At 44.3% G+C, this 27,249-nt stretch overlaps 1 protein-coding gene across 1 annotated transcript in view; it reads left to right on the plus strand.

Moving 5' to 3' along the window:
- The window catches only part of GRID1 (glutamate ionotropic receptor delta type subunit 1), a 692,973-nt gene that overhangs the window by 631,878 nt on the left and 33,846 nt on the right, over nt 1–27,249 (plus strand). Inside the window, exon 13 of the mRNA XM_036926584.2 lies at nt 12,452–12,647. Coding sequence (XP_036782479.1) covers nt 12,452–12,647 — 196 coding nt within the window. The remainder of the gene's footprint in view (nt 1–12,451; nt 12,648–27,249) is intronic.

Consider the following 27,249-nt stretch of genomic DNA (forward strand, 5'->3'; position numbering starts at 1 on the left):
TGAGGAAGGGGCTGTCTTTGTTTTGTTTTTGTGACAGGATTAGCACATTGCCTTTCATCCCACAGTTTTGGGCAGCGGGGCGGGCAGCAATATTCCATCTTGCTGAGAGTCAGAGTAGCCCACAGAGACCCGAGCAGATGCCTTTGAGATGCTTATTTGCTCTTGCCCTGCCAGGTGTGCTGTGGCCACAGCCTTGTCATGACTCGGGGACAAGCTCCCACGGCCCCTGCCTGCTTCTGAGGGGGTGGCAGCCAGGGCCATAGAGGAACAAAGCTGCTGGCATCCGGACAAGTTGGATTTTAACTGCTAGAGGACTGTTCTTTTTGAGATCCTCCCCACAGTAGCTTTGAGTCCAGACAGACACCGCAAAATGAGATTCCCATTTGCAGAGGAAACAGCTGTGTTTCAGGGAAAAGAGTCCATGATGCTACTTGGCCAGAAGAGAGCATCCTAAATAAGATCAGGTTTGTGGTGCTGACCCAGGCCATGGGTTCGTGCAGTGTCACAGCAGGAAGACCTGAGAGATCAGCTAGTCCAGGGGTTTCAGTCACAAATATTCACAGTGCCAGGCAGAGGATGTTAATGTGGGTCTAAGACCAAAGAGAGTGCTGGGGCTTTGATGACCCAGAAATCAGGCACCCAGGTTAAAAGTGTTCAAATTTAAACAAGCACTGTGCTAGCCAGACCAGCCACTCTGGGACCTGTCATGAAGACTGGCAGCTTATAACCATAATACAGGGCAATCCTCTCATTGAATAATTAGGATAACTGACTTGACCACATACTGACTATCTCCCATGGGCCAGCACTGTTTTCAGGGCTTTGCCTGAATTCACTCAGTCCCTGAATATCCCTGTTGTAGAGGAGGGACTGATGCACAGAGAGGTTGAGCAGCTTGTCCAAGGCCACAGTTAGCCAGTGGTAGAGTGGCATTCACAACCACAGTCTGACTCTAGCACCAGAGTTCTGTGGTACAGGTGCCCCTCAGAGCAGGGAGGGGCTGTGTTCCCTGGGCAGGGCCAGAACCCAGGCCCCAGACTCCCAACCTAATGGCAGCAAGGTGGACCCCATTACTTCTGTAATTTACTCCTGCTTCTCAAGGGGTAACCAGTCAAGGTGCTACAGCCCGAGCACACTGGTGTACATGCTCAGCTCTAGTGCTGGCAGCTGGGGCGTCCTGGATAATTTGGTGTTGAGTTCATAGTTCTTGGGGAATCTAGTTCAGGGTGTCAGGGTCCTGAGAATGAGGACTGTGATAACTTCCTCCCAGAGCTGTTAGGAGGATCCAATGAAAGAGGAAGTAGCACAGGGCCTGGATACATCCGGTTGCCCTCTGACTGCCAGTGTCTCTCTTTGTCTGCCCGTCTGTGGAAGCCACGGCATACTTTTCCAACAGTCTCTCCATGGTGGTTACTCGTGTTCTGCAGCTGGGGGTTTTGCTCCCATCAGATAGCCTACTGTTAGACACTGGCCGAGTTGTCCTGAGTGTCTAGCCCAAACCCAAAGAAGTTAACAGGGTGAACACTTATCTTAGAGAACAAAAGCAGGACCCTGCTTAGTTCTGCCAGCATCCAGGCGCTGCAGCTGTGGGCAGTGTTCCTCTGATCCAGGCACCCACGGTTCCCGATGGCACCTCCTGGCACCGTGGCAGACAGTCTCTGTCACCAGTGGACGGGATGCAGGGTGGAGGCTGTTTGGTGTGTGGGGCTTGTGGGGGTTATGGCTGGCACCTGGTGCTGCTGATGGCACTAGAAGAACCTTTCATCCAGGAGAAAACCAGCTGTGACTGAATGGTACATGGCATGGACACCATCCTTAGTTGGAGCTGGTTTGGGAAGATCTCTCAGGAATCTCAGAGATGTGGGTCTGGGAAAGCTCAACATCAGACAGACTAGCAAACTCAACCTGGCCCCGGCACAGACTGGCCCTAGAAACTTCACGATTTCCTCAGTCATAAGGTGGGATGAATAACTGATCATGAAGGGTAGTTTTAAAGACGAAATGAGCTAACCCTCAGACAACACTTGGCACAAAGTAGGGCGCCTCTCTGCCTGAGCCAAGCAAGACTCATCAATAATAGAACATACCTTTCTCCTCCCAACTCCCTTGCCTAACCTTTCTACTGGAGTCTGCATCCTCACTAAAGTAATTTTTCTGCAAACTGATTCAGAACTATCACCTTGTAGCTTCATACTTAATTACAGTTGTTTTCATATTGTTCAGTAACAGACTCACTGTGCTAGCATTTTCTCTCCAGCTGTCCCACCTGGGACGCACCGGAGTCTCTGTTTCTCTGCACTGTGAACACCGACTGCCCAGGCCCATAAAAAGGCTCAGGTGGGCAGATGTCATGTGTGCTGTGATCCCTGCACCAGCTGCTTTGGTTGGGTTCTCTGTCACACAGATCTGCCTCCTACGGGGTCACCCTTTCACCATGGAGGAAACCATAGCCGCTCCATTATTTTAAGTTTGTCATAGCAAATGACATCCCTTCATCTGCATGTCCCAGCCCTCCAAGAAAGCCCCCTTCCCTCTTTCCTCTCTTCCTCCTTCCCTGGGCTCCTTTCATGTGCACTCACCCATGCACACACGCAGGCCCTAAATGCATGTGCACACGCATGCCTGCACACACACGTGCATGCACATGAGCTCACTGCTGCTCCTCAGCCCTGCCCTCTAAGACACGTGGTGACAGGGTTTTGTGGGAGCTTCCCTACTTACCAGTGCACAGGACATGCCCACCTGCTCATCTCACACGTAACTCATGTCCTATGTTTAGTGAGCAGGAGCGGTACATTTTCCCATCACTCTTACACTTCTGTTCCATTCTATTCTGGTATCCTATTCAGTATTGTATAATTATCCCTGGAATCTCTCTTTGGTGCTTAGTTGTTTACCATGTGTACTCTTTTGTAGTAAAGTATTAGCAGTTCCCAGAAGGTATTGCTCTCTCAAAATATCCTTGGTTTGAAAATCCTGCCACCTTTGCCCAGAACATCTTGCATTCCTCTCCTGTGTGTGTCAATTTCCACTTTCTCCTAGAGTCTCAACTTAAGCTTCATCTTTCCTGCTAACTCTCCTTGGGAGGGGAGATTGGGTGGGGACCCCCAATCTCTCATCTGCTGAGCTGGGTTAGGTTCAATCTTGGGTTCCAACAGCTCTGAGCTCAATTCTAGCAGTGGATTTTGCCTGATATTTTTGATGATCTGTTCACTTCTTAATCCCTCTGTTTAGCTATGGGCTGCTTAACATCACTATAGGGCAGGAGTCAAATGTGGGTTTTGGGATCAAGCAGTCCTGAGAGGGAAGACAGCTCTTTTACTCAGTGCTTCTGTAACCTTCCATAAATTGCTTAATCTCCTTAAACCTTGATTTCTTCATCTGTAAAATGGGGGAATAGTAGTAACTTTATGGAAGAGTATGGCCAAGGTTAAATGGAACAGTACAAAGGATGTATTAGTACAGCATCTGGAAGTTAGCATTATATTATAGCTTTCTTCTAGTGTATGTCTGCTGGGAAAGCTGACATAATAGAGGAGCTTAGTAAGGCATCTGGAAAGAAGAAGAGGGAGGGAAGGATGGTGGCACCAAAAGCCAGCAGGGAAAGAAGAGACTTGGGCTGTTTGCCTGGAGCAGAGGGGAATGCAGGCTGTTCCAGGAGGCAGCGAAGGCACCTTCACATCCTCCCGAAGGGCTCCTGCTCTGATTTGCATTTCAGTCACATTTATGACAGCCTCATAATGTATTAAGAGGCCCAGCACTGATATATTAAAGGTTAATGGTGCATCCTGCTTTTGTATTGATTTGTGGCAGCAAATATTTGCAGGTTTTGAAAGCTGGGAGCCAGCTGTGTTCTTGGCATGGAGATATTGCTGGCTGGCAGGGCTGTCTCTGCAGGGCTCTCACTGAGAGGGAGGGACTGGGGGCTGGGGAAGCAGACAGCCCCTGTTCTGGGGTTCAGGCCCAAGAGGACTCTCTTAGCCAATGCCCATTTCCATTAGATCCACAAGCAAGCTGGATCTTGAAGCTTCAAGACCCCGAGGAGGAAGTCTAGGGAGAATTTGGTCTGATCCCTGGGCTCTTTGCTTATTTGTTCCTGGGCTGTCTCTGACCTTGAGCTCTGTGCTACGCCTTCTTGCCCAAGGCTATAGCTCTTCCATCTAAGCCATCACTATGCCTGCTTCTCTGCAGGTGACTGACCCAGACTTGGACTAAAAAACTAGTTAACCAAAGAAGACCTTTTCAAAAGATTACCCAACCTAGATGTTTTAAAATTTGGGAAAAGGCTGATTTATTAATATATTATTCATGCATATAATAACCCATGTTTATTTTAGTAGGGGGGCAAATTATTCTACTTGGGCTGGAACTTCCCTGGTTTCAGCACTGAAAGTCCTGTATCCCAGGAAATCTTTCTGTCCTGTGCAAACCAGGATGATTGGTCATGCAGTTGTAGGCACTGGTGGTAAATAAATAAACCAACAAACCAGGTCCTGTGCAAGGGGGTGATCTGACAGTCAGCAGCTTGTGATATATTTCTGATTCAAATGTATAAGGAAGGTAGTGTTTTATAGGGTTGCCAGCAAAGGTCTCATGGAGAAGGTGACATTTAGTCAGAGACCTAATACTGAGGGTGTGAGCCAATTAGACAGGTGAGGAAAGAGTATATCAGGCTGCAGAACCCCTCAGGTGGGAAGGCAGGCAGGCCAATGTGGTGAGAACATAGGTATTGGGTCCAGGTCATGGGACCTTTCAGGCCATATGAGGATTTTGGATGTTTCTCTGATAGATGAGAAGCAATTAGAAGATGCTAAACTACGAGGTGACATGATCTGACTTAGATTTTGAAAGGATCACTCTGCTTGTCCCCTGAGGAATAGGCTGTAGAGTTAAAGGTGGAAGCAGGGAGACCATTAGGGAGATGATCTCAGTATCTAGGTAAGACTCAGAGTGGATCTATCTTGATAGTAGAAAAAAACCAAATCTGCTGAGAGTATATGTGAGATATGCAAGAAAGAGAGGAATTAGCAGATATTCCAAGGCTTTTTGCTACAGCTTCTTAAAAAAATAAAGCAGTGCTTAACTGAGATGGACGAACTAGAGGAAGAGCAGGTTTGGTGCTGGGTTTTTGGGTTTGCCATTCAATATCTTCGGTTTGAACCTGTTTGGTCTAGGGAGGACCTATTAGCCATCTAAACAGAGATGTCGGGGTACCTGGTGTTGTCCATTGGAGTCATCAGTACATAGATACATCTACAGCCAGTTGACCGGATCATGGCAAAAGAGGTGTCAGCAGAGAAGAGAAGGATCTGTGGGCTGAACCTGGGACACCCCAAGATTCATAGTGTGGAAAGAAAAGAACAACTAGAAAGACAAATAAAGAGGTACCTACAAAGTGGGAGAACTAAGGGGTGATGTCCCCAGAAGCCGAGTGAGGGGAGACCGTCAAGGATAGAGTAATCAAGTTCGTCCCATTCTGCTGGTGGGAGGTAAAGTGTGGTGTGGGAACTAGTCATGTTATCTGGGAGATCACTAATGATCTTGACAACAGCTTCCATTCAGTGGGGGGATGAAAATTTAATCAAGGCGGGTCCATGAGAAATGGGAAGAAGGTAAGGGACATGGTAACTAGTAACTCTCTTGGAGAACTGGAGAGTGGTTGGAAGCGGCCTCAAGAAGGATTTTTTCCTTAAAGAAGACGATGTATGTGTTCTCATGCTGATGACAATGATCTGTAGGAGACAGAGGTGATGACTGGAGGAGCAATGTACTCGAGAATGTCAGAAGGTCGGGAATCCAGGGCACGTAAACAGGAGCAAGGACAGAGCCATCATTTTAAAAGGCTGGCAGGCTGGTATTCAGCAGTTTTAAAAAAGGAAGTTCTTTATAGAGCAGCAAAGTTCTTTGCTGATTGCTTCTACTCCCTTAAATAAAGCAGGATCACTGTCTGAGACTCACCTAAGAAAGTGGGGGAATGAATTGAACAGGGCAGTTTGGAAGCTTGCTGGGCAGCATTAGGGTCCACCTGAGGTTAGCAGTCATGATTGTAAAGTTAAACCAGCATGTAAATCACCATGCTGGTCTCCAACCTGTATTTTTTCCCAGTGATTCACCTATAAACCCAGAGTTGTTTTAAACCTGAGTGGATTCTTCCAGAAGATATGAACTCAGTACTGATTGTCAGGCCATATGTGGAGTGACAGGGATCCAGAGATGGACAGAGTCCAGCCCTGAGGGAACTGTCAAGGCGGGGAAACAGATTGTGTCAACAGCCATAGGAAGCCCAAGAAGGCAGACATTAAGATGGGCTTAGCTGGAAACACAGAGGGGGAATGTCCAGGAGAAGCGATTCTTTCTATCAGAGATGACAGCTGAGCTGACTCCTGGAGTGTAGGTGAGTTTTAGTCACATGAAGAGGCAGAGCACAGCATGGTGAACAGACAGTGATCCTGAGTGAAGGCTCAGAGGCCTAAGAGTACAGGCCATGTGCCAGGCTCAGACCTAAAGGTAGGCATCCCGAGAAGAGGCTGGAGGAGGTGGAACTGGAGTGTAGAAGGCTCTGTGGGCTGTGTCCTTTGCTGATGGCATTGCAGGTCCCTAGTTTTGACCTAATGAAGAATGTAGATATTCAGCCTTTGCCACTTGCCAAGGCTTCAGTGTGGCACCCGGATGACTGAGGTGATCACAGCCCCACCCCTTAGTACCTATTACACTGGAGCCCTGCTCACCTCCAGGGTCTAGGCTGAGTTTGGCAAATCAGAAACACATGACCATATATCCTCCTTGTAGAAACTCATGTCTGGCCACCCTGGTCTGCTTTGGCTGCCAGGGCACTAGGCCTGGGCTGAATCCACAGGATGTGCACCAGCGAGGGAACCCCCTGCTTGGCTTGCCTTAGTGACAGCACCTCAATCCTAACGGACCCTGGATGCCTGGGATCTCTAGGTCCCTCTGGGTCCACTGGGGCATGTTTGTCTTGCCCTGGAGACTGAGGTTACAACATTCACAGGCCCGCAGAGCCCACTCCCGATGGCCAGCGGCACAGTCCTCTCTCCTCCAGGAGGATCTTGGCTACGCTGGGCAGTTGGTAGAGGGGGTGGACATGGAGGAGACAGGCAGGCACAATCAATTCCCAAGGCCCAGACCTGGCACGTGGGTAGCAGCAGGATTTTTAGTCATTCAGGTGGAGTTTGTGTTTCCGATATAATAAAAAATGCAAATTTTACAGAAATGCACTGTAAACAGTGGAAGTCTCACAACTGTTCAGTGCTTATTCCTCCAATTTTTGTTCTTATTTTTACTTACATTTATTAATGGTTACTTTTTAAAAGACTGCAAATATACTATATACAACTATGCTGTTATTTCTTTTTTCATAGAGGTTTTATTTGGGCATATTTTCATTTCAGTAGTAATCAGAGCACTAGGATGTGGAGAGAAAACAGCAACGTGGAAGGGAGGCTGGGGAGGGAGGTGAGTGCACCTCAGCTGGGCCCACAGCTGCCCTCAAGGTCCTGGAGGGACACATGCCCTCCAGTCAACTCCAGTGGCTAAAACCCCCGCCGGAATGCTTATATGTCCACCTCCGCCATTATTTTCTATAACCCTTACTCTGCCTTATTAATCTTTACAGCTCTTTTCATCACTCGGTACATGACATCAGGGGTCGGCTGGTTATGAACCCACTGGCCACATCTGACCTGCAGCCACCAAGCTAAGACTAGTTTTCTTTTTTGAAACATTTTAGAAGTGTTTTTAAAAACACAAAAGCAAAAACAAACACACAAAACCAAGGATTATGTGACAGGGGTATGTGGCCCTCACTGCCCACATATATCCCCTTCATCTGTTTCAGGAAAGTTTGCTGAACCTGACATTACAAAATTATTTGTTTTTCTCATTGTTGTTCATATGTTTGTCTCTGTCTTCCCACCTCCATCACTCTAAGTGCCACAAGAGTGGGAATGTTATGCCATTCATGCCAAGTCCTTAGACATAGAACAGGGCTTGATAGAAGCAGATGCTCAGGAAATATGTGTTTTTTTTTTAAGAATGAAGCCACCCAGGAAAGCCTCTGAGAGCCCAGGGTTGAGAAGACCATTGGAATGTCTCAGGCTTCACCTGAGGTCCACCTGGAAGAATCCAGGTCTAGAGGAGGAGGGAATGGGAAATGGGGCAAAGTGCCAGGTGGGAGACCACTGCCTGGGAGAAGGATTGGAGGGCATGGAGCCAGCGGCTGGAGCCCAGCGGAAGAAACCCAGGAGGGGTAGAGGGTGGGCAAGGGCGGGGAGGAGCTCTGGCCCAAAGCCCCATAAACAGGCTGCCGAGACCCAGCTGGGCACTCCGGCTGATTTGTGCAGCGTTGTGTCTTACAGAGTCAGATGTGAGAGATGGAAACGGGCGGCTGCTGGGATGATCATCAAGGTATCTGTGAGCTGTAGTTAAGACAGCGTCAAATTATGGGATAAGCATCCCCACCTTCCAGGCCATTTGGGCTACTCCACTACTTTCTTCTTTTCTCCTTAGGGAAAAACAGTAGGGCTTTGAGGTGTAGATTCATAGTTTGTGATTAGGGCAACCCTACAGTTGTTGAAATTTGTTTTATGTATTCTATGTATTGATTCTGCTCTTGTTGCAAGTGTATTTATCTCCATTGCCAATGTAAATATTTCTGTAGCATGCAAAGATGTATTTATAAATTCTGTATTATTGATTTTTCTCATGCTGGAAACACATTTATCTCTTTGTTAATGAAATGTACTTAGGAAGTAGTGAGATTGATTATGGAGAAAGGTATGGGAAGGGAGGGAGGTGGTGCCGAGCTGGGTAGACTGTCCTTGGCCACCGGCTGAAGGCGACATTGTGGGACTTCCAGAAGGTGCATGTTTAATTGGAGGAAATTGCTCTCACAGGCAAAGGTTGCCTGCAAAGTCCTTTTGCAGGACAGTCTGAGAAGGCATCGATGTGTGAAAAAACATGGTTCATTTGGGATGCACACCATGGAGCAATTCATATCAGCTAAAACAGCATAGGGTTGGGAATCAGACAGATGTAGGTACACATCTCAGGGAATGCTGACACTACAGCTCTAAGGGCTGCACTCTGAGAACTACTGGGCTACCTTAAGCAGCTAAGGTCTTCACAGACAGGATTCGTACCTACATCTCAGATAATTTTATCTTGTCACCCTACCACTTGGTCCTCTATCTGGCTACCTCCATCTATACTTCACAAGTTGTTAATGTTTCCTCCTCAAGGAAGACTTTCTTTAGCTCTGACACATGGGCTGGCTGCTCCTCCGCTGAGCTTCCAGGAACCCCATTCAATTTTATTGCTCTCACATTGTTTAGGTGCTGTTGGTGTACACTCTGACCATTTACCCACCCCTCACTCTCAGTGCTTTGATGATGCCCAGTACTCATTCCTTGCTCTGCGTGCCACTGTGCCTAACCTAGTAGGTGTTCGGTAGCTGTTCGTGGAACACCTGGTTGAATGACTTCAGCCAGTGGCATCATGTGAAATTTAGGTTTGTAGAAACACCACCTGTGTTCTCCTCCATTTCTCTGTGGTGGATGCACATGGACACTTTATAGCAGTTGTTGCTAAAGAGACTGACTTGAGAAACATGCTAGATTATGCATGCTGCTGGTGTGGCCTGCTCCAAGCTAAGCATCCCCTGCTTGTTCGGATGGGTGTCCTATGTGATGTGAACATCTGTCTTCCCCAGACTGCCAGCGTTGGCAGGGAGCCTGGCTGGCTAGCTGCTTCTGCTCTCCTTTATTCCTATTCATGTGTCCTTTCAAAAACTCTGACAGGAGGATGGGTGCCCCAGGAAGATGACAGCTTTGGTGTGGGACTAGTTGGGCCCCTCCGCTTAAACCTCCAAACTAGCCTTTCACTGGTTTGTACATTCAGAAATATGATGGCAGTGCCCACTGTGTGCTGCACATATTAGTGAGCTGGGAAACTTTCCTTGAAAGAGGGAGTGTGCATCTCAGATGGGAAAGATCCCTCTGCATGGACTTGTGGCTATGAGAGGTGATGGACGGAGGCCATGGGGCCATGGCATGAGGCTGGCAGGGCGGAGACGCAAGTGGTGTCTTAGGGTGGGATTACTGAGCTCTACTGGGACAGAAATGGATGTGAAGCCCTAAACATTCAAGCTGCCTGCTTGTCAGCTGGAGATGTTCCCTGCACCTCTGTCCAGGGACACAGTCATGAATAAACACCAAGAGAAGAGAGGAAATCTCCATTTCAAATGTGAGGATGAAACAGGAGTGCAGAGCGCCTTCGCAGTTATGCATTCATTCCATACTCATGGAAACTGCAGTAATTTAGAGCAGTTCAGTAGTTAGATTTCACTACGTAATTCATCCTGATGTCTCCTATTCATCAAAGCCTTGTGTTTGTTTGTATTACCATGAGAAAAATTTTAAAAACGCAGGAAAAAAAGATTTCCCTTCCTTTCATTACACACAAATTACAACAGAGTTATAACCCTTGGGGCCCTTCAAGCAAAGGAACATCTTACTTCAATTAGACATAAATTATGAACAATAATTAGAAAGATTTTTTCATTGAATTTGTTATTTTATGTTTCCTTTCATCTGTAATGTATTAAAATGAATACTGAGCTCTATTTCTGGGCCACAGAGGGAGGCCTGAAGGATCTCCAGGGAGTACATCTCCAAGGTAGGAGGAAGCATCCATTGCTGGCTCCTCTGTGTCCATGCCATGAAGGCCGGTGTCAACTTTGAGTCCAGTGCCATGGATGCAATCCTGGGGCTGCTTAGGCTCCAGTCCTACTAGAGGAGCCAGACATATAACAATAATACAGAATAATTACTGCTAGTTACTGGGCCCTGAGTTTGCATCAGCTTCTGCTCTAAGACTTGAACACACATCGCCCCATTTAATCTTCGCAGTGGCCCTTTGCCATAGGCTCTGCTTGTAGACCTATTTTAACATGATTTGGAAACTGAGGCACAGAAAGATTAGCTGACTTAGCCAGACTTGCAGTTTAGTGATGGTGGAGCTAGGGGGCAAGGCAGGTCGCTGGACTCCAGAGTTCCTGTTTTCCCTCCCTCTTGTATGCCTCTCTCTGAAATCACGGAGAGATCATGCTGCCCTAGAAGCCAAACAAGGTGGAGAGCTGGCACAGGGCAGTAAGGGACAGTGGCTGCTTCCCATGGGGAGAGGCAGCTACTGGATCTTCAAGGGGTTTGCAGCAGTGTATTGGATGGATGACAGAGACAAAGGGATCCCAGGCAGAGGGAGCACCATGGCCTAGAGCCATAAATGAGACTGTGGGATTTCATATTTCAACCCTGGCTTTAGGCCTGTTGGAGGCAGGAGCAACAGCCGGAGATGAGACCGGAAGATGGAAGGTTGTGTAGATCAGGCTGGTGGTATCGGATCTCTTCGTGGGAATGGTGGCTCCGTGAGAGCTGGGGGTAAGTCCTGGCTGATAAAAAGGAGAGACAGATTTCCAGAAGAGTAATAGGTAAAGAGCAGTCAGGTTGGAACCTGGCTGACCACTGAGCTTTTTGTTTCTGCAGTTCTATTCTGTGTGTGACCTTCTCTCAACACACTGACCCGGGTGGCGCTCATCTCAGGGCAAGTAAGAACTTCGTGCCAATTGGTCCTTCCCAGTCTGACTCTTTCTCCAACCCCAAAGGAGGCTCTCCTCCTGTGCCCCCAGCTCAGACATCTGCTTTTGGGCTGCTGATGGGCCTTCCTGATACTTTCCCTCTTTCCAACATGCCCCTGTCCTGAGCTACCTGCTTTTCCTCCATGTGCAATGCACCCAGGGCTCTCAGAAGTGTTTTGTTTTATTTTTACCTTCTTTTAAATAATTGTCAACGCTTAAAAATCAAAATATTTCATGTAAAACACAGATTTCTTTCTTTATTGAAAAATAAATTGGTTGGGTTGGGGGCAACAACTGAGTGATGCCAAGAACAGCTGCATAAGCTTGGGAGGGAACATGCCTCTAATTGGCTCAGTTCCTGCATCTGACCAGTCGTTTCATCAATCTTACCAACAGGTTTTTCTTTCCTGTGCTGTAGGCCTTTGAGTTGGAGACTTTCAGTATCCAGCCTCTCATGTTGCCCTGACTTTTATATTGTGATTGTTTGTCTTCTACATTTCAACAGCTAGTCTGTAAGCTCCTTGAGGGTAGGAATTGTGTCTTACTCATCCTTTGTCCTTCAAGCTCTGCACAGGACCTGGTTTTTGGTGTTCTGTAAGCTTATTGAATTAATCTACATTGAGGAAACATAACTGGTAGAATGAGGCCCTGACAAGTCCTGCTCTGGGCTACGGGACTCATACTACTGACTGTCGGGAGTAAAGAATGTGGATAGTGGGCCACAGCTGAGCTTGGACCTCAGAAGTTTAGATCCTGCAATGTGCAGCATGTACCCAGGTTTCACTGCCTTTTGCATTTCAGGACATTCCAGGACCTCTCCAAACAAGTGGAGATATCTTATGGCACTGTCCGGGATTCTGCTGTGTACGAGTACTTCCGAGCCAAGGGTACCAACCCCCTGGAACAAGACAACACATTTGCTGAGCTCTGGCGGACCATCAGCAAGAGTGGAGGGGCTGACAACTGTGTGTCCAGTCCTTCAGAAGGCATCAGGAAGGTAGGCAGGGGCTGGCCACCTGGCCATGTGTGTGTTGTGACAGGTCATGAGCACAGTCACCTCCAAGGTAGGAGACATCTTCCCAGAGGCATCTCCTTTGAATAGCCCTATCACCTGCAGGGTGACCCATCTTCAGCCAGTTAGGTAGGCATTTCTCACAGGCCTGTGAGTATCAAGTGGAGATGCACATATTCTCTAGGCAGATGCCCATTCTTGGCAGCAGAAGCAAGGTTGCTCATTAGGTGCCTTCTAGGCTTCCAAAGAGTGAGGGAAGAGCAGGCAGATTAAACCCAAAACACAGACCTCCCTCCTCATGGGCTCGCTAGGGTGTGTGGCCCAGAGGGGCCTGCCTACCCCAAGTGAGAACACTCAGCAAAGACAGAAGCAGAAAATCAGGTAAGAGGTGGACAGATGAGAGGACAAAGTTCAGGAAAGGGTGGGTAACACTGTGGGCTGGCCAGGGGTTGGAGGAAGCCATAGGGGTTGATGGGAGGCCACACATGGGGATGGAAGGCCCAGAGCAAGGACCAGCCACCTGGGCCAGGCATATCTGTGGGATCATGCTTTGGAGAAGAGGTGTGCTGGGGAGACAGTGGTGAGGACAGCAAGCCCAGGATGTAGGCTGTATTGAGGCACACTGAGGGAGGACAGGGTGGGAAGAGGCCAGGGCCAGAGCGAAGGGCAAAGAGAAGTCATCACATTTTTCAGCAGTGGGTTAGACTGTTCATTTACTTTGTTTAATTGTCCCAAATGACCTAATTATTCATTATTATCCCATTGCACATAAGAGAATCAGAGACATGGGGTCACATTCCTAGGCAGATTCTGATACCTGGGCTCAGTTTGGCATTTATCTACCATGTGCTGCTGAGCCCCTGAAGGCCAATGAGAAGGAAGATGTTGGAATGAAGACAGGTGTCATAAAGATGCTGCTGGTGGTGACATTCTTGCATCTAGGAGCCCACCCATGTGGTGGCTGCTCTCCCTGAGGTCGGTCGTGAGTGATGTGACAAGATGTGCTCCCATAGCCAGCACCACTCCTCTCTGAGCAGATTGACTGCCCAGCCAGCCTCCTTCCTTCTGCTCCCTAGTCTACCTACATCACCACCTCTCTGGAACCTTCACACACCACTCACACACATTCTCTCTTATACACACATTCATGCATTCACATATTCATGCATGCACATGCATGCACACATCCATGCACACACATCTGTGATCCACATCCCCAGCTACTTGGTGATCACTTAGCCTTACTGCAGAGGGCAGTGGATATAAGGGGAAAGTCTGGGGAAAGCTTTGGGGCCATGAGGGCCCACCACCCTGCTCTTCATGTTGACAAGAGTGCTCAGCATCTGCCAGCCCTTCCAGGAGAGCCCTAAGGGAGTCCAGATCTGGAGCCCCACTTCAGAAGCAGGGTGCCTGGAGGCTGAGTGCAGCCTCTGTCCAACTGAGGACTCAGTGCCTGGCTGCACTGCTCCCTGTGGAGTGAGCCCCTGGCCATGCATTCTTACATAGCAGTTGGCTCAGGATGGCTTCTTCTTGTTGTTTAGCTATGTTGAACAGCAGAAAATGTCTGGGCTCTGGAGCCTGACACATTTGGGTGTGAATCCCTGATCCATGACCCACCAACTACATAAAATTGAACACGCCCCTCCTGTCTGGAACCACTCAGAGTTGAGAGGGGTCTGGGCAACTTCCCATTTTGGGGTCTCCTTAGAAACTTAAAATATTTAAAAGTATATGTATGGTAGATTTTGAATGTTTACACCTGATTGTCACATAAGCAAAAGTAATAGAATGTAATATAAATGTGCTATTTCCATGCTTACAAGATTTATTAAAACCTCTTCATTCCCATGTAACTGTAAAGGATGGTTCCCTAACCTTGAACTGCCAGGACTTCTTTCATCCCTGACAGTGGATCTTTGTGGCTGTCAATGGCTTCATTTGGAGATAATGAGTACAAAGTTGATTTAGGACCTTTTATGAATGTAAGGCCTGGGCCAAATGGCCTCGAGGTTCCCTTCTATGCTTCCTTTGTCTCTCTTAGAGAGCCAATACTCCCATCCACATAGGATTCCTTTGAAGATTCATTGCAACAGTGTTTCAAAAAGCACTTCTTAGAAAAGACAGCTACTTTTGACTCACCGCAAGGCACTTTAAAAAAAAGTAAACACAAATCACACACTAGCAGGAGAAATTTACAATACATATGATCAATTTAGGATTAATAAAAGATGGGAAGAATTTTTACAAATCAGTAAGAAAATGTAACAGGAAAATGGACAAAAGACTTGCATAGGCAACACAAATGGCCAGTAATCCCAGAAGAGGCAACGCATATGGCCGATAGTCATATGAAGAGATGTTCAAACCTATTAGTGTTGCAGGAAATGCAAACCAAGACTATAAAGATATATCATTTTATGCCAATTAAATCGGTGGTAGAGAGCATGGAAATAACAGGTAGTTAGTTGCTGGTGGGTGGGTATTCTGTACAGCCACTTTGGAAATGATTTGTCATTTCTCTTATAAAGCGGAACATGAATGTACTCTGTGACCCAGCAATTCCACTCCTGTGTATCCACCCAAAATAAGCTCCCTCATGCACATCAGGGAGGAGAAAGGCCATGGCAGTATTGCTTATAGTCAAAATCCTGGAAACAATCCAAATGAACATTAACAAGGTAAAAAAAATATATATGGCCTGCAATGAAATGGGTTGCAGTTTCTTGTGATAGTACAGATGAATCTTAGCAGAATAAAACTGAGTAAAAAATAAAAAGCATTAAAGGCAATATCATATGGGCCAACTAATAGAAAATAACAGGCAATATAACACCCTTTTTAAAATGTATAAAACACATGTGCATACCCATCCAAAGTAATGATAAAAGACAAGATTTACCTTAGTGGTTCCTAGATATGAGAGAGGCAGAGCAACAGGGAAGAGAGAAGCATGTTGTTGGAGGTAAGTCAGGGCCAGTATTAGCTTTAGATTTACAGGTGTTTTATTTTTTAATTCATTCCTCATTATAATAAATAATAAGTGAGTTAATTTAAGAAGAGGGTCATTCCTGCATAAAAGGATGGGTGTCCCAAGCCAAGGACTGTGATTGATCTCATTCTGTGCCCCTCCTACTCTTCCAGATAAGTAAATCCAGACCAAGCCAGGCAGAGTTTGGCTTCCACACATACCAGCCCCTTCTCCCCTTGCACACTCCCATGTGCCACCCATTCTTGCTCCTGGAGTGCCTTTAGAGGGCAGACACCACCCCTAAAGCCCTCTCTGCAGGGTGAGAAATCTGGAGATGGGTCGTCAGGGAGACATTTCCTCATTTACCTACCCCTAGTCCATTGCTGGAATATTAGAAATCATTCACCCTCTGGTGATATTTAGGGTCATACTCATGAATAAAACAATATAGAAAGAATAAGTAGTGGGATATGCAAATAAAGGATTCCTTACAAATGCCTATATCTTCATGGTACAGAATCTAATCTTTTCTCAGTACGTATGTGTTACTTTTATGACACTTTCGTTTTATAAACCCTAAGCATGCTTTGGGGTCACAAATCTCCCTCTTGCATTTGGATCTTTAAGGAAAAAAAACTACTGCCAGCATTTGACAAATGTTAAGGGTTTTATAACTAGTGTCATAAAAGTAGGTTTATAGTATTGTCAGAAAATGGAGTGCACTGCATTTCTTACTGGAAGGAGATCTCAGATTTACTCCCAGATCCTCCCTCATGTACCTGTTTGGGTGGGCTCCTATATCTAAATGCTTGTCTGAAACTCTTCCTGTCCCCTGCCCCTATGGGACTGCTCCTTACCCTCCAGGCTGTGGCTATAGAAACCTTGTGAATTGCCAGGCTCACAGCAGACCGGGCTGGAGCTGACCGTTCCTCAAGAGAGGGCTCTGTCTTCAATCCAGAAACTATAAAGGAACAATCCAGCATTTGGGAAGTATGGGCCTGATCCTGATATTCAGGGAAGAGTGGCTTCTGTAAATCCAAAACAGGGTCTGCTTCTCTGCAGGGCAGGCAGTCTGGCAATGGTGAAGAGGGGATGCCCCAAGGGATATTCCAGGAAACTTCTTTAGCAAGGGGAGGACGACCCTGCTTCTAATTTCCAGTTACTCTTTGGTGATTCTGGCTCCATTTCTGAAGAGTGCTTGGCAGTGGAGTGAGGTCTGATCGCTGCTAAAGTCAAAGAGCTTGGTGTGGAGGCTAACCTTGGAGAGCCACAGTTATTTTTTCCTTGCGAGTGCTGCAGCTTTTAACGACTTGAAAATTTTGGTGGGAAATTGCTCACTAAGAGATAATCACTTTTCTACAGTTTCAGAACCAGAGAAAGGGATTAAGTCATGCTTGCCCCACCATTGTGACCCCGTCCTTCATACCAGTGCCCACTCAGACAAGGAGAGGACAGCCCTTTCTGGGCCCTGATGGACAGAGCAGGAAGGAACTCAGAAGGGGAGGGAAGTTCTACTTATTTAGTAAGGTCTCACGGCATACCGTCTTTACAACAAACCTGCCTGACACCCAGTAAGTCTCAATAAATCCTGGAATGCCCCTGAATGAGTCACCTGCGTACTGTCAGAGCAGAGACACATAACATCAGTGATGTAGTTTGTGCCATCAGTTAGTGGGCTACCTTCAGAGATTCCTTGATGGGAGAGACAAGGGGAATAGTAGCTCTGGGACCTCTTTCAGGTTTGTCTCTTGTTGGCCTTGTCTTAGGGAAGAGACCCTGCTGGTCCTCAAAAAGAGGAGATAGGCTGCCTTCATTCTTCTCAGCCACCTGCTTCTGTCAGGCTTGAGGAAAGACTAGGCCAGGGGTCAGCACACTATGGTCCATGGGCTAAATCTGGCCCATTGCTTGTTTTGGCAAATAGAGTTCTACTGGAATACAGACATCTTCATTTACATACTGTCTACAGCTGCATTCCTGATACTCCAGCAGAGCTGAGTAGTTGCAACTGAACCATTTGGTCCCCAAAGTCTAATATATTTATTACCTGGCCCTTTACAGAAAAATGTTGAATCTCTTTGGTCTAGAGCAGTGCGTGCCCAAGGAATCTGCCCCCGGGTCAGTGGCATCTAAAAGCACATAGGCATATCTATAGTTCAATGTCCAGCTGCGGGCCACCTAGCAGCATATAGCTCTGCCTACAGACTGGGCCCTCTTCCCATTCAGGTATGACTTCCCCCTCACTGCACTGGGACCCAGCTTTACTCCTGGCCTGGAACCCATGGAGCAGCCTCTGTGTGTGAGACCCTGCGCCAGGTGATCTACATTTATTATTCCTTTCATCCTAAAGAAAACTACTTGATCATTATTATCGCCATCATGTAGAAATGGGACCTGAGCCTTAGAGAGATTAAGTGATGTGCTCCCGGTCACAGAGACATGGGTCATGAGAGACTCACTCATTCTTGCCTCTTCCCATGGGGTAACAACCCCATCTCAGACCTCACTGTGTCTCTACCCCGTTGCAGATGCTTTACCTGAACTTTTATTTCCCTTCCTCTTTTACACCAGAGTAAGAAGATACATGCCCAGCTCCCATTTTCAAAAGCCTTACCTCTCCTTCCATGTGTCATACTGAAGGTCATTTAAGTCAGTGATTTTATCTTTTGATTTCCAAACTATTAAAAATATCAATTAGAGAAACTTTGAGATGGAGAATTGAGCTGGCAAGTTGTTCAAATTTATATGATAATAACTTTGTCAAATGAAATCAGACTTTACTGTTGGTGGGTTTTTTTTTCCCAACTAACAGCCAGCATAACCCAATTTCTGTGCAGTGCCAGGCTGACCTGGGCTGCCAATTTATTAAGCCTGTCTGTAAATCAGACCTAATATTTAATAACATTGTCAAATCGAATACAATGTTAATAGTTCAAATGTCAATCTTCACAGCTCATTGAGCTCTTTGAATAAATAAAGTGGCTTGTTTCAGACCCTGTGGCTGGAGATAGTATTTTTCAAAGGGAAGTAGCGTTTGAGTCCTGCAGTCATAACTGAAGGTTGTTTGCTTGTTTTTTTCCACTCAGTGAATATCACTGAGGTCATAAAGTGTGAATGCAAATGCAGGAAGAAAACAGGCCCACAAATCTTGTTTATTTCCACACTGATCTAATGCTTGCCCTGGTAGTAGAGGTTATGTATCAGTAGTGCCTCTCGTACCTGCATTTATTCCTTCCCCTTGCTGACTGCCCTGTGGCAAGGGAAGCACACTCTGCCTGCCGAGTGTCAGGGACCATACTGTGGTGGAGAAGGTAGCCCCCGGAAGGACTCAGCCTTCTATGGGAGGATAAAGTACTTCGGTGCCCCACGGTGTTCTCCATGTGGAAGGAGCAAGGTACGGAAGAATTCTGGAGTTACTCTAGGCAAGGGGAAGAGACTTCAATGGGTTGGCACTCCTTTCATTTTGGGGATGTTGGGTTCAGTGAAGAGAAAGGTTTGGCTAAGGTGATGAAAGGGATCCCTGGTGCAGGTCTGACCCTCCCGCCAAGGGAGGGGCATGAACTAGCTAGCCCCCTGCACTGGAAGGCAGTGACACTGCTCTTGGTGGCAGCAAATGCAGGCGTGCTCCAGGACACACATTTTGTCCTTTCTCTGCCTGCAAACCAGTGCAGATTGGAGACTCTATGCCTCCTTCCTTCTGAGACATTCACACTGGGTACTTCATCTCTACACCTCCTGTACTCGCTAAAAAGGCACAATATCCATTCTGCAAGTTGGATAGTCTCTTCTTTTACTCATTCATTTCTTCATGTATTCAGCCATCCAAGAAATGTAGCTTGAATAGCTTCTGCCTAAGAGTTTGGAGATGTGAATTCAAGTTACACTTTCAACCTACTTTAATCTGTGGCTTTGGTTAAGTGAATCCACCTCTCTGAGCTATCTGTAAAATGGAAAGGAACCTGCCCAGATTAGCCGGAAGCTCCCCAGTGGATACGGTGGGAGGTGTCCAGGGTGGATTATAGCACAAGGTTGACATTCAGTATTGTCAGCAAACTGCCTTAGCACCTTCTGTACGTTAGGAAAAGAAGATAATAAAATAGACAAATAGCACTTTAGCTTTTTTATGAGTATAATTGATATACAATAAGAGGCACATTTCAAAATGTTTATTTCATGGGTTTAGGTAATTGTATACAATTGTGTAATAATCACCACCCAAAACAATACAGAGAACATTTCCATGACCTTGAAAAATCTCCTCATGTCACTTTTTAGCACGTTTTAGCACTTCTCCCTACCCCCAGAAGCAACCACTTACAGATTTCTAGGACCACAGAGTAAGTTTACCTGTTCTTGTAAGTCATATACATGGGATAATATAAAATAGGTGTACTTGTATTTAGGTTTTTTCACCCAACAAAATGTCTATGAAATTGAATCACGAAGTTGCGGATCTTCTTTCTTTCTTTTTTCTTTTTTCATTTTTCCTTTGATGACTATTCCATTGTGTGAACAAACCTCAATTTGCTTATCTATTCTCCAGCTGACATACATTTCAATTGTTACCAATTTAGGGCTCTTATGAATAAGACAATATGATCATTCTTATAGAAGACTTTTGTGGAGCTATGCTTCCATTTCTCTTGGCTAGATTTCTCAAGAGTGGAATTCCTGGGCCATAGAGTAGATACATGTTTACTTCTGTAAGAAACTGTCTAACCACCTCTAATGTGGTTATTCTATTTTACACTCCCACTAGCAGTATCTTAACTTACATTTTGTAAGTTCCAGTTGCTGGACATCCCAACCAACATTTAGTGTTGTCAGTCTTTCTAACTGTAGATGATTCTGGGAATGTGAAGGACAGTTAATGAAGTTTTACATCTTTACTACAGACATTTTGCCACAGGCATTTTGCTGCATAACTAATTGGCCATAAGGCAATGTTGCCATAAAAGATAAAGTAACTGGTTGACACTGGTTTCATTTACTCATTGACAAAGTTTCCATTTTTATATTTTATAAATCTTGGCGAGCCCTCATTACGGTCTCTACAGTGGTATGGACATGGCAGTCTTAAAAGTAGTTGAAGATGACAGCTATTCATGTTGACTTGATAGAAACTATGGTGATAAAACTTACTGGAAATGTGAAAGAAGAGTGTGAAGCCAGATTGCATACTACCTTATATGAGAAAATGATAACATATCAGTTACAATGATAACAAAGCTCACTAACAAATGCATTACAGCACTAGCATTTCTTCCGCATTTTCCTTAGAACTTTGGAACATCTATCGATGGACACGTGACAATAAGCCAGAAAAGGAACAACAGTGAAGAAGCCTTTCCCATTGCAGTGCAAAAAAGCTCAGTGACAAATAGCTGTCCTAGTTATTTGGAAAAGTGATACCCTCTTAAGGAAGGAAGAAATTAATAAACTTTGGTAATATTTTCATGTTGCATCACATGCTTTCTCATGTCCCTTTTTATTATTTGTTATATCCTTTACAACAAAATTGCCTTACAGCTGATTAGTTATATGGGGAACATGTTTTCAGGAAAAATGCTTACGGCCAAGTTGCTTAAGGTGAAACTGTTGGACATGGTGAAGGACATCTCATTTTTTAATCTGCATTCCTTTGGTGACTCATTTATGTGCTTAATTGCCATACGCAGAGCTTCTTTTAAGAAGTATGTGTGCAAGGCTTTTGTTCATTTTCACTGGGCACTTCATCTTTTCATTGTTGACTTAGATGAGTTTTCTCTGTATACTGGATATGTCCTTAAATAAAAGTACTGCTAATATGATTCACAATCTATAACATGCCCATTCACTTTCTTCATGGACTTTTGAGGATTAGAAATTTTTAATTTTGATAAAACCCATGTATCAATTTTTCTTTTCTTTTATGGTTAATGCTTTCTGTGTCTTGTCTTAAGGAAGTTTTGCCTACCCCAGAGTTGTAAGTTTTCTTCCAGAAGTTTTAACATTTGTGTCTATATTGCATCTCAAATTAGTTTTAGTATATGGAATAAAGAAGTGGTCCAGGTTCACCTTTTTTCCCTAGCACCACTTTTTTCGACCTAGCATCATTTAAAAAGACTTGAATTTACTTAACAAATAGACTAGATATCTTGATTGAAAATCAACTGACCATGTATTTGTTGGTCTACTTCTGGATTCTCTATTCTGTTCCACTGATCTATGTAGCTATTCTTATGCCAACACAAAAATGTCTTGATCACTGTAACTTTATAATAAGTCCTTAAAATCAGGTAGTGGAAGTCCTCAAACTTTGTTCTTCTATTACAAGAATATTGGGTAATTCTGGATCCTTTGCATTTCCATTTAAGTTTTAGAATCATTGTATCAAATTTCTTCAAAAAAGCTTGAGATTTTGACATTGAATCATTACATTGAATCTGCTGAACATTTTGGGGAAAATTGGTATCTTTACAATATTGTCTTCTAATCCATGAACATAGTTTTTCCTTTCAAAACACCAACATTTGACATTGATTTGAGCTTTTTGTTAAAATTTTTTTCTTGCTTCTATTTACTTTGGTTTTAATTTGCTCTTACCTCTTTGATTTTCTTAATGTTGAAATTAGATCAAGGATTTTACTATTTTTTTTCCTAATATAAGCATTTAAAGCTATGAATTTTCTTGTAAGCACTGTTTTATCTGAATCCATGGATTTTTATATGTTGTGGTTTTGTTTTTATTAGGTTCAAAATATAAAGTATCAGATTTAGTCCTTTTCTTTAAGGTATACCTATTGAATTCTAGAGGACAGCAAATGCCTGTGATTTAATGTTGAAAAGGCTATAGGGACAGAGAGCTGGGAGTTGTTCTGCTTAGTGAGGTTGAAGAAAGCTGCCTAAGGTAATCCTTTCAGGGGCACATGTTTTTCAAATACCTCAATTCTTTTTCAGTTTTGAAGGTGCAAATGTGAGAATGGTAGAGGAAACTGGCAAGCAGGAAATAAAATACACACACAAAAATAAGGGAAGTCAGAGAGGCAGAAAAACAGAAGAATGCCATGTGAGCAAAACTCATTTTTATTTTGACTGAAGGTATAGTTTCCTTCTTGGAGAATGAGGGCAGTGGTTCTTTCCCTACTTAATTAACAGTTGTGGTTTACAGAACCCCTTTTCTGAGTCTTGGGCTTAGTTCTAGGTGTCTCGGCCACTTAATATACCTGAGCCTCCTTCACATACTTTAGCTCTGTGGTGTACCAAGGTTAACTATTCCCAAGTCCATGCCAACATCTAAAATAATAAGAAGTTTTGAGAAGAAATCTTAGGTTATACATTTATCATTTAAAGGTAGTATGTCACATTGGGAAAAGTTTAGAATATTCCTAAAAAACAAGCAGAAAGTAACCAGACAGAACTGTTTTTTCACCACCTAGGTGAGGCTCTAGGAATTCTTGTATTTCTGTCTAGTTTTTTTTGTATCTCTACAAAAAATTAATGTAATTATGATGTTATAGAAAATGTATTTTATCCTGAATTTTTCTAACACTGTTGTAAAACATAAAGAAAGTCATTTTGGTGGCTAATTAATATTTCATCAAATAGATGTACAATAATTTATTGAAACAGTTCCCTCTTAATTGTCATTTGGGTCATTTCCAATGTTTTACAAATATAAATAACATTATAATGAACCGCTTCTTACTGATAGTTTTTCAGTTACTGCATTATTTCTTCAGGTCAAATTCTCAAAAGTAGAATTATGGTGTTAAAAAAGGGTTTAAACTTATAAAGTTCTCAACAAATTATTACTGAATATTGCCAAAAGAGGGCTTTGAATGAATTGCATTCTTATCTTTGGGATCAAAAGAATACTTAGGTTTCAGGGAGTTTTTTTTTCCCCTATCAAATCCTTGTGTATTTATCTTTAATAGGAGAAATATCATTATAAATTTTTTTCTACGTATTTTCATATCCTTTATTGTGATTTTTTTTCTTTCTCTTTATATGTATATGTAAGTATTATTGCTTTAACTTGCTTTATTTTTCTGGGGACTGGAGTGGAGAAGAAATCATTTTCCTTCCAACCCCCTTTTTCCCTTGGCCCACATTAGGCATTACCATCAGTGATTCATTACCTTTGGTTGGTTGGAGAAAATTGAGCGAGATCCTGGTTAGATGTCTACTTTTCTTTGATAATTAGAATTGATATCCATATAAACCCCTTGCTCAAGTGTGTATTTCTGCTGTGGTTTACTCTTGGGGTTGTTTGTTGTTTTAACTATCCACTCATTCATTCATTAATCAAGTTATTTACTAGTACTGACTCAGTTAATTTGTAAGAGTGGGCTTGATACTTTCCGCCTAAAATTGAGTTAGATTTAGTATAAGGTAAAAGTGAAGACAAAGGCTGATTCTGGACAGTATGTTATTTCAAAATTAAAAGATTTTTGTTGCCTTTGTTACTTTACCTGGGTTTTCCTTACTTCCATTGGGGCCTTGCATCATTTGGACAATTAATTTACTCATAATGGCTGCTATTAGCAAGGCCTGGGATGGATCAGGTGTGGTGTTAGCTCACTTGTGCTTCTACACAACCTGTTTATGAACAAAGAAACTGAAGTGAGCGGGAAGGGGACTTGCTGAAAGTCAAGCTTGGGTCAGTTCATACCCAGGGTTTGATCTCAGTATTTTTCTCACTCCAGCACCTGTGCCATTCCCAGGCATGGAGGAGGTACCTGATCAAAGTGAAACCTTAGCTCTTGCTGCCACTCGTCTGGTGCTCTGGTCTCAGGAAATCTGAGCCGTCCCTTCTCTTGTCCCCACCTTTGTGTGCTGTGCATGCTACTTGGGACTCTGTTCCCTTTCTTATTGTCTAGGCTATCCCTCCACCCTCAGCAAAAGCATCCACCTTTCCCAAGCCTACCCCTCTGTTCTTCTCCAGCCCCAGCTCCTCCTTCCTCTGGGCAGGGCCAGGGGCTCGCTTATCACACTGTATCTCAGAGCACAGCACACATCCCCCAGCATCAGTTCCCTGCTCACCACATCCCCCACTGGGCTGTCTCTTTTTTTTGGGTATCATTAATCTACAATTATATGAGCAACATTATGGTTACTAGACTCCCCCCATCATCAAGGCCCCACCACATGCCCCATTACAGTCACTGTCCATCAGCATAGTAAGATGCTATAGAATCACTACTTGTCTTCTCTGTCCCCGTGCCCTCCCCCACGTTATACATGCTAATCATAATGTCCCCTTTCTTTCCCCCACCCCTTATCCCTCCCATCCCACCCATCCTCCCCAGTCCCTTTCCCTTTGGTAGCTGTTAGTCCATTCTTGGGTTCTGTGAGTCTGCTGCTGTTTTGTTCCTTCAGTTTTTTCTTTGTTCTTATACTCCCCAGATGAGTGAAATCATTTGATACTTGTCTTTCTCCGCCTGGTTTATTTCACTGAGCATAATACCCTCTAGCTCCATCCATGTTGTTGCAAATGGTAGGATTTGTTTTTTCTTATGGCTGAATAATATTCCATTGTGTATATGTACCACATCTTCTTTATCCATTCATCTACTGATGGACACTTAGGTTGTTTCCATTTCTTGGCTATTGTAAATAGTGCTGAGATAAACATAGGGGTGCATATGTCTTTTTCAAACTGGGCTGCTGCAGTCTTAGGGTAAATTCCTAGGAGTGGAATGGACTGTCTCTTAATCATTTGTCTGTCCCTAGGGCTTAGAGCAGAGGTCGGCACAGTGGCAAAGCACATGAATATCCAAAGCCTTTTATCCTTTTAAAAATCAGAATAAATGTTCAGTGATTAAGAAATGAAAGCATGTAGAAATGCAGCCACGTGCATCTTTCTTCAGCATGAATGAGCAGGATTGCTGGCACCCAGTTGCAGAGAGGGCGAGAAGGGGTAAGGAAGGGTGAGGGGGCTTAGCCTCCTGGAGCAGGTTCCCATACAACTGACTAAGGTGGCGCCTTCCTAACGCCGTGCTGCTTAATTATTTTTGATGATGATTGGTTTGGGATAATACAGTCCAAAATTCAAGGAAAGCCCCCACTGTGCTTCCCTTATGAAATTACTTTGCTTTGGTTTCTGAGCAATGCCAAGCAAATCTCATTATGAATTCTTCAATTACTTTCTTTTGCGATTTTTATAATTTGGTAGGGTAAGTTCTGGAATCAAACCAATATCCATGCCATCACGCTAACTTTGATTATTTTCAAACTCCTCATTAGTGGGGTGGGAGGATATTCACTCCCCTTAAATCTGATTTTATTTTTCAGGTTTCTTATGCCCCATAATTTGCTTTGTACCCAGGTTTGATGTGCTTCACCTTAGTGCTAGCTATAAATGTGGGCTGATTCCATTCTGTTTGTTCCACCGACTGTTATGCTTTGGATTTTATGACTTAAGGTTTTGCATTGAACTGAATTGTTTTGTTATTTGATTACATTAAAATCAAGAAGCAATCGCTGATGAAAATGATTTTGATTTATTGCTTAAGCCAGATTGTTGGCAGTTTTTGTTTAGTTTATTTTTATTTCCATTTTGTTGTTATAACATTTGTCCAGGAATCAAAAGGAGAAAGGGAGGAAAGAAAACAACATTTATAAAGAAATTATTAATGGCATTGTGCCTATGCACTTTGTCTTCACCTTTGAGGCAATTTTGTGACATTTCCATTTTGAAAATAAGGAATGAAAAGCGCTCCTTCAGCCATCCATATGTTCATTATTACTGCTGTCATTACCACCAATATAGTCAATAATATCAAACCCATTTGGGTAGAAGTCACGGTTTCCACTGGGTTGGGCAGCTTTAATAAAGAGTCCCTACTGTCCAACATAGAGATACTAAGATTGGCTTTGAACCCCACATTTAATATTTTTAGTGTGAGTTTGTGGGTGTATGTGAGAGACACACATATACACACATGCAGAGGTGGACAGAGAGAGAGATAAAAGGCAGATTAACTAAAATCAGGAGGAGCAATAAGGACAGTAGGAGCTCTGAAGAGCAAACCTCCCAAGGATCAGATGAAGGAATCAGAAATGATGAGGAGCCTGTACAGAAATTCTCAGCAGTGAAGTTTGGTATCTCTAATATTTTAAGAATCTTCACATGGATGAGGACTGGAACCTGTTCTGTATTGCACAGATCTCAGACCTGGGCTACTACACAGGGGACAGTGAGCAGTGATCACTGGTTTTCCAGGAAGCGTTGGTATCCCTGGGCTGGGCCACAAGCTCCTACCAGGACGCTGCTCCTGCCAGCCCTCTAGCAGCGAATGGCTCTGATTCTTTCATGTTACAAAGCTGCACATGGACAGGTAGAGAGCTCAGAGCTTGTTCTGTGAGGGATAGGAGTCCATTTGGGTCTCTTTGGTCAGAAAGGAACCCCTTTTGCAGCAGCTCCTCAGAGTGATTTAAGGCTGTCGTGTGAGCTTGCTCTCTCAAGGGCAGATCTGGAGGGGCAAACAGATACAGCCATAAAGCAAAGGCCATAAAGGAATACTTAGCCAGAAATGGGGTTAGGGAATGACATCCTTCAACATAAACCCTGTGGTAATGGGCTCCCAACATGATGAGGGATAGCTTTTTCTGTTACTTGTGATCACAGGCGGTTTTACT

This window comes from Manis pentadactyla, chromosome 8 (genome assembly GCF_030020395.1).
Source record: "Manis pentadactyla isolate mManPen7 chromosome 8, mManPen7.hap1, whole genome shotgun sequence".
NCBI classification, from domain to species: Eukaryota; Metazoa; Chordata; class Mammalia; order Pholidota; family Manidae; genus Manis; species Manis pentadactyla.